Genomic DNA, 8,165 nt, shown 5'->3' with positions numbered 1-8,165 from the left:
TATCAATCAAATTATTGTTTATTATTGCGATATGTAATTAAAATCAGGATTTTCCTAAATTAATAGGATCTTTAATTAGCTCCTCTGTCTCAATAAGAGTTGTAGCGGTTACCTCGAGTCCCTGAAGGCAACATCAGCCCAACAGGATCCAAACGAGGCGACTTCCGGGATCCTAATGTACATATTTGCCTTCGTGCTTTTCTCATTCTTCTTCAGTTTGCTTTCGTTTACATACGAGGAACATTCAAGAGATCACTGAAAACACGTCATCGTGACGCCGCAGTCACCTGCATCTTCACGTCACCTGAAGGCAGGAAAGTGATGCTCGTTAACGTGCACCGTTAGCGCGCACAGAGCCCCTTCAGGTCCAGTCAGGATAAATGAGCTCTGGCGTTTATGGACCAACAGCGACATCCAGTGACTTCACTGCAAAAACAGGCCAATCACTTACTTACAATTAATGTCAGTACTGTTTATATATATATCGAGTTATTTTAACTTAAAGTTTAAAAGCAAATTATTACATTTAATAGCAAAAATGCGTATATATTTATTTGTTATAAATTAGCTTCTGCACAAATACATATGTTATTTTAACTTATATACTTTAAGGAAGCTGTGACATTGAAGTCAATACTGTAAATGACTCAATGACAAACTAGCTCAAGGCCACTTTAGTTGTGTATGATCCAGTTTTGCAGCTTGGTACAGAGCTGCAAAACTTTTTTGTAAATCACTTTGCAGTGATGGTACTCAAGCAAAATTTGATGCTATCATTTATTTTAAATTGAGATAGAGCACAGTGAAATCTGACCTTTTTTTTTTTCTTTTTTGTAAAAACGGGTATAGCCCCCTGCTGGGCGTCAGAGGTAATGCAGGTTTAAGTCTTGGTAACATGGTAACAATTTGGACATTTTCTAGCTTCAGGTCTTGCTAAATTCAGCAGGTCTGTGGTCTGCAACCAGAATGAAAAGAGACAACAACAAATAAACTATAAAACACGACCTGTTTGACCGATGAACCACCAAAGAAATTCGTAGTCTTCAGGAATAGTTCTCCAGGCTTCTTGAAGGACATTTAAAGCTCTTCTTGGGACGTTGGTGGTTTTTGTTAATTATCCCATCAAGCTCTAAAACACCACTGGCTGAGTCAACCCATGACAGAGTCTACACCATGTTGAACAGGTTTCACACTGTTGTACTTCTCTTCTGACCTCATCCTTACAAATTTTACTTTTTTTTGTGAACCAAGAAATGTCAAATTTGGATTCATCACTCCATAAAACCTGCTGCCATGGGTTTCAGTCCAGTTCTTGTGTAGTTTAGCATACGTCAGCCTTTTTCTTCCAGTTTTTGTTCCTTGGAAGCAAAATGTAAAGAAATGAGGGTTGACTCAAGACTTTAGCACAGCACTGTATACACATATATACATATTTGTGTCAGACCACACCCACTAAAATCCCCAAACCATTTCTTGGTACATCAGTAGTGTGAGTTTCCCAACAGACTATGCTGTATGGAAGCAAACACAGTGCAGAAATGTGATATTCAGACAAATATGAACATGTTTTATTTAATCAAACATCCTGATTCATTTAAATCCAATTATAGTTACCTTCAGCATGTAAACACCTGCAGTTCCAGACTGGCTGACATACCAGAGATACTGATATGCTCCCTGAAAACTGATGGTGTGGATTACCAGTGATGACTCATTCACACGTACTGTAAACAGCTATTTCTTCACTCTAAATCTAGTGGGTCAGCCAGCCAGCTGTCAGCCAATCAGGACTCCTCCCTCCACAGAACAGAAAAAACCCCGAGGAGGCTTCAACACTGCAAGCACGCTCATGCAAAGCCTTCAAACCGAGCCGAGAAGCAGCATGAAAACAATGAGAAGCTTTTTCCTCTGCGCGCTGGCCTTCCTGTCAGCAGCTCAGGCTGTGAGGACAATTATTTTTATCTGTTTTTATTTTTTTATTAACTCCAATTTTATGTTAGTCTTCTTTCACGAGGCTTTATTTAACTTTTTAACATGTTTTCAGGGCCTGCTGGATGACAGGAGAAGGCGTGAGTTAGCTTTTTCCTCCCACTCCTCCTCTTCCTCGTCCTCTCAGGGTTCAGGTGAGACGCTTTTATTCATCGCACAAAACGTGTAATTTACTTTGGCAGCAAATAAGCAAAGCTGTATTTAGACAGCACACTTCATTCCAGGTGGAAGCGCAAAGTGCTGCTCCTATAATTACCTACAATACTGTGCAAAAGTCTTGAGCCACCTGTATTTGTTTATATTTTGACAGCTTGAAAGTCAATATTTGATGTGACTTCTTGTTTTCCTCAGCACAGCCTGAACTGAATTAGCTCTCCAAGCTTAATATAGGAGATTCGTGTGGCTGTTGGCTGCCGTCTGTTTCATGATCCCACACTGGTTCAGTAATGTTGCATTCTGGGCTCTGTGGGAGGCCAATCCATGACTGTATGACAGGAAGAATAAGAATGTAGGTCAGGGGCTTAAGGGGCTTAACGAACAACAGCATTTATCTGATAATTGTCAGCTACAAAGACTGGACTGAAAACAAATGAAACAGTAACTTTAAAATAATTAACAAAAGCAATCACTGAGCAAAAAAACAAACGAACTAAAATAAATAAAATGACGCAGCAGCAGAAATAAAATGATCATTTGACCCATAAATAGAGTGCTGAAAGGTGAGTCACCTAATGTGAGTCACCAGGTCGTTCCTGTGGTTTGGAGCATACAGCTTCACCTGTACTCACCTGGGAATAACCAGACAGGCTGTTCCAGATTACTTGTGGCTGGTTCACAGCTTACTCACGTATCAGAGAGAGAGTGCGTGACCTGGATGTTACTGAGTCAGGTTAGGGTTAGGGTCCAGCCCAGGGTTACTAATGCTGGGCTGGACTCCCGTTTCCTTCATTTTTGCTGACAAAGATTCAACAGAGCGCTAAAAACATTCCTCAGAGATTTAGTCCATGTTGACATGATATCATCATGGTGCAAATTTCCTGTTCCACCACATCCCAAATTTGATCTACACCAGGGGTGTCGAACTCCAGGCCTCGAGGGCCGGTGTCCTGCAGGTTTTAGATCTCACCCTGGGTCAACACACCTGAATCAAGTGATCAGCTCGTTACCAGGCCTCTGGAGAACTTCAAGACATATTGGTCGTGTCCAAATTCATGGGCTGCATCCACCTGAGGCCGCATTTGTAGACCGATTACGTCACAGCGACGCGCCGAAGGTTGTCCAAATTCGTAGACTCCTCCGAATGCAGCCGACAAATGCGTCCTCCTTTTCCCCGAATTTGAAGGATGGGTCGGGTGTGTCCTTCTTGGCCCACCATATCCCAGAATTCATAGCGCGGCCCAGCCAAGCTCCAGTTTCCGGCAATGGCGGCTGCTACTAAGTTTTAAAATTACTCTTATTAATCTTTCTGGGCCACAAAATAAACTTTAAACATATTTTCAGGCGAGTATGTGGGTTAGCTCGTTGATAATTAAAAATGAACACAAAAAACGGAAAAAGATTTTGGGTCCATTTTTGATTTTCGTGCCGTGGCGCTGACAACTGGAAATCCTCTGAATTAAGGGCGGGAGTAGATCGAGAAGGCTAGACCGTCCAATTCCATAGCCGTTTACTTCCGGCCTACCCGACCTCCTGAGGACCCGGCCTTTGCGGTCTGCGTGGGCCGGGTCCTCAGTGCACGTTAAAGGATGCAGCCCATGAATTTGGACACGACCATTGAGGAGGTAATTTAGCCATTTAAATCAGCTGCGTTGGATCAAGGACACATCTAAAACCTGCAGGACCCCGGCCCTCGAGGCCTGGAGTTCAACACCTGTGATCTACACGATCTGAGGATTGTGATATGGCAACTTATCCCCCTGGAGGCATTCGTTATAAGATGGGCACACTGTGGTTAAAAAGGGATGGACGTGGTCAGGTAGGCAGTGAAACTGCTGTGATTGGCTGATTAGATACTTCTTGGTAAATGGTAAATGGCCTGTATTTGTATAGCGCTTTTACTAGTCCCGCCTAGGGACCCCAAAGCGCTTTACACACCCAGTCATCCACCCATTCACACACTGGTGGAGGCAGCTACAGTTGTAGCCACAGCTGCCTTGGGGCAGACTGACAGAAGCGAGGCTGCCATATCGCGCCATCGGCCCTTCTGGCCAACACCAGTAGGCGGTAGGTGAAGTGTCTTGCCCAAGGACACAACGACCGAGACTGTCCGAGCCGGGGCTCGAACCGGCAACCTTCCGATTACAAGGCGAACTCCCAACTCTTGAGCCACGATCTTCTTTCTTCTAATGAACTGGCCAGTCAGTTTTACTGCTATACCTTGTATATATATATGACCTCTTATTTTCCAGCCACATTTCATAATCATAAAATATGCTGTCAATGTGGGTCTCAAAAGTGTCGTCAGCTTTCGTCTTATTTTGCAGGTGAGATTTGTCTCAACGGCGGCACCTCGGTCCCAGCGCGGATTTCTGGTGCACACCTGTTCTGTCGCTGCACCGATGGCTTTGAAGGCACACATTGTGAAACAGGTGAGCAGCTCAACAGCAAACCAAACGTTACTGATAGTTTTCAGATTTTCTAATCGCCCTCACCTGTCACACTGTTACTTCAGTAAAAGCGAGTCACTGCTATGAGGGAGTGGGACTGTACTACAAAGGCACAGCATCTAAAACAGTCAGCGGACAAACATGTTTGCAGTGGGACGAGGAGACCAGGAAGCAGCACCTGCATTCGGACATCAACGCCGGGAAGCACAACTACTGCAGGTCTGAGTTTGGATCTTTGAAGTTTCACATTCCTTTTGCAAAATGTTGGATAGTTGGAAGAAAAACAATCGAAATCGAATAATCTAAACACCAAACATTACAGTTCATGCTACAGATTCCAGTTTTGTGACCAACTAGTCTCAGCAATCAGAGACAGTGCTCATATCAAACCTGTCAGTGTTAGCAGAGACGCTTAGAAAATGTTTTCAGGTCTTTCATGGCCAGATTCCATCATTTATACTCCAACCATTTGCACATGTTCGTCAGGTTTGTTTACTTGGATGGTTTGTTTTTTATTTTTTTTTATTCAGAAATCTTCACTACAGACGTCGTCCGTGGTGTTATGTTTGGAAAAACCTGCAACTGGTGTGGGAATACTGCGATATGCCGCTTTGCGATTTCAAGCCACGTAAGTGTGTTCTCTGATGGGACTGTTGTTAAAGTCAGTGAAGCATTTTTCATTGATGGTGCATCAGTCACTGCAGCAAAAGGAGCCAAAGTTATGGGGACCAGGAGGGAGAATAAAAGTCCAAGAGTATAGGGGTTTTTCCAAATGCAGATGAAAATGTAACGGAATTCTGGAAAATTGGCAAAAAAAAAAAAGTTAAATAATCTCTTATTTTATATTTTCTCAGCAGTTCTTTAAGTCTCACTCTGCTCTGGAGACTTTGAGACTTAGAGTATATAAAAAATCTCCAATAAGAATTTAAAAAATAACTTAACTTAATAATTTAAAGGGTTAAATGTTCTTTGAAAATCAAATCTTTAGCATTAAAAAAAAACAATTTCTGTCTTATAGCTCCACCTGCGGCTCCACCTGCGGCTCCACCTGCGGCTCCACCTGCGGCTCCACCTGCGGCTCCACCTGCGGCTCCACCTGCGGCTCCACCTGCGGCTCCACCTGTCCCCACCCAGCCAGAGCACCGTGAGTCCTCACTAACGCCTGTGAATCCCGTTCCTCGCTTCTCTCAGCGACACTTTTCAACTTTTTTTCATTTTCCAGTTGCAGAGATGACGACATGTGGCCAGCGCACCAGAAGAAAGCAGCTGAAGATCGTTGGCGGAACAGTTGCCACTGTGGAATCCCACCCGTGGATCGCTGCCATATTTTGGCGCCCTAAATCCAGAGAGAAAGTTTTCCGCTGCGGGGGCAGTCTGATCTCCGCCTGCTGGGTCCTCACAGCCGCCCACTGCTTCCCCGACGGGTAGGAAGTGAGACCATTTACTGGAAATGCAGCAGGTGCTGAGAAATAGCTGTGACTGGACTTGTTTTGGGAATTTGTGTTTCAGAAATAACACCAAAGCAGAGCGCTTCACCGTCACCCTGGGGAAAAACGCCCTGAACGAGAGCAACCCGAGCGTGGAGCAAAAGTTCAGGGTGGAAAAAATCTTCATCCACGAAGGGTTTGATAACAACGAGGGGAACTTCAACAACGATATTGGTGTGAACACACAAGTTAAAACATCTTTTAATCAAGCAGAGCATTACTCCAGCCTCACTGCCCACAGCTGCAATGCATCTGCAAGCTGCTTTGCAACCCACTTCCACCCCAGCTGTTGTTCTGTGCTTTTTTCTGTGCGTTTTACTGTCAGGTGCCAAAACAGTCAATCCACCAAATAGAAGTTCAGTTAGAAATAACACTTATCTTTGACTATAATTTAAAATATGGAAAAAATATATATTTATAGCAATACATGCTGGGTTTTTTTCTCAAAACACTTGAAAAGAATGTTCAGATTTTAGTCTGTTTGCCTCTATCAGTTAATGAAATCTCAACAAAGAGACACTCATCCGTTTTAAAAAACTTGGTTTAGGGGTTAATGTCTTTTTAAAATAATACTTGGCTGCTTAACACCGAGGCTGATACTGCTTCAGATCATTTCCCATTAAAAGGGAGTTCTTCCTCCATACTCTCAGCAAGTGCTGCTCAAAGGGAATCATGAGATCAAGTGTCTCAAATGGTGTCGTGATTCCTGACGGAGACATAAATTCCAATTAGGGTTGTGTTAGGAAGAACATCTGGTGTAAAAACTCAAACGTGGAGCACTTCGGTGACCCCTTGTGGCTTTTTTTTTTTACCTTACTATGGAAACGCTTGGACCCTAAGAAGAATCTTAAACCAGCATCCCACATTAGATGCATTTTACGATCTAGTTACCTGACAAATTTAGTCATTCTGCAATAAGATTTTGGAATTCGCTTGAATTTCAGAGGCCTTGTTCTTAAAGCTGTAATTCAATCAAAGGTGTGATTGTTGATAATTGTCTTGCAGCTCTGGTGAAGCTGAAGACCAAACTTGGTAAATGTGCTAAGGAGAGCAGCACTGTGAGGACGGTCTGCCTGCCGCCACCTCAGCAGAGCCTGCAGCCAGGATTCACCTGTGACATTGCCGGATACGGGAAAGAAAGTCACGGTGAGGAGAGTCCTCTGATTGTTCCTACATCTGACAGAAACAAACGTATATCGAGTGTCTACACTAAAATATTACACCTGTAAGTGAAGCCTGAAGCAAATCCAGAAACAAGTCACCAGCTATCAGTGTAGCAGAACAAGTGAAGGAAACAGAGGCTCATTTAAAACGCCTAATTTCTGTCACCGCAGCACATAATTATAATTATGTTCACCCTTCAGGGCTTTAACACTCCTCTTCTCTCCAGCTTTGTGGTACAGGTCTCAATACCTAAAAGAGGCTCAGGTGAACCTCCTCGCCGACAGCGTGTGCCGAGGGAAGGATTATTACGATAACATGATTACTGATAACATGTTTTGTGCCGCTCGTCCCGACTGGAGTCAGGATGCCTGCGAGGTATTTGCACACGTCTGGTCTTGACTTTGATTCCAGAGGTCATTTGTCAGCTTGTCTTTTCGTCCCCCGCAGGGAGACTCAGGAGGCCCTCTGGTGTGCGAAGTCGGAAGCAGGCTCTTCCTGTTTGGAATAATCAGCTGGGGCGACGGCTGCGCCAAAGCGCTGCGTCCCGGTGTTTACACCAGAGTGACCAATTACAACAAATGGATAGAAGAGAAGACTCACCTGGGGTCCATCACCGCTGGAGCCATGTTTCCTCAGAAATGACCTTTAAGGCCCGCCCACATGTAGAGGCGTTTGCTGGTGAATATTTCAGGTTGTAGTTATGCATGTAAATCTCATGTTTTGTTTCCACTGGTTGCAGTACAAATTGTTGGTGGTGGTGCTGTTTTTATTGTTCTAGTAGTTGTATAGCAATAATATGTTTGTTATTCGTATGAACAAATCCCAAGACAGAACAAAAACTGGCGGTAATTGTAGCCTACGGCGCTCTATTTCGGTCTGAGATGTGGGAGTAAGCCAAGTATTAGTACAACATCAAAAC

General features: G+C 43.8%; 1 protein-coding gene across 1 annotated transcript; it reads left to right on the top strand.

Annotated features, from left to right (window-relative positions):
* The first annotated feature begins 1,687 nt into the window (after nt 1-1,687).
* Nucleotides 1,688-8,165, top strand: plaub (plasminogen activator, urokinase b). The gene is made up of 11 exons (XM_087845144.1): nt 1,688-1,942; nt 2,045-2,123; nt 4,473-4,577; nt 4,661-4,814; nt 5,126-5,223; nt 5,686-5,739; nt 5,818-6,019; nt 6,105-6,256; nt 7,088-7,228; nt 7,473-7,621; nt 7,694-8,165. Exons 1-11 carry the CDS (start codon nt 1,688-1,690, stop codon nt 7,886-7,888), a joined length of 1,584 nt encoding a protein of 527 aa, XP_087701270.1. The 3' UTR covers nt 7,889-8,165.

This window comes from Neolamprologus brichardi, chromosome 8 (genome assembly GCF_056152115.1).
Source record: "Neolamprologus brichardi isolate AB-2024 chromosome 8, ASM5615211v1, whole genome shotgun sequence".
Taxonomy (NCBI): domain Eukaryota; kingdom Metazoa; phylum Chordata; class Actinopteri; order Cichliformes; family Cichlidae; genus Neolamprologus; species Neolamprologus brichardi.
Note: the sequence above shows the minus strand (reverse complement) of the source record. Positions and strands in the feature narration are given on the sequence as shown.

Excerpts from the sequence above, each read along its gene's own strand:
- plaub (XM_087845144.1), top strand. The coding sequence starts at position 1,688 with ATGGTGTGGATTACCAGTGATGACTCATTCACACGTACTGTAAACAGC. Across the intron at positions 4,578-4,660 it reads AGGCACACATTGTGAAACAG|TAAAAGCGAGTCACTGCTAT; the intron begins GTGAGCAGCTCA and ends CTGTTACTTCAG. Across the intron at positions 7,622-7,693 it reads GGAGTCAGGATGCCTGCGAG|GGAGACTCAGGAGGCCCTCT; the intron begins GTATTTGCACAC and ends CGTCCCCCGCAG.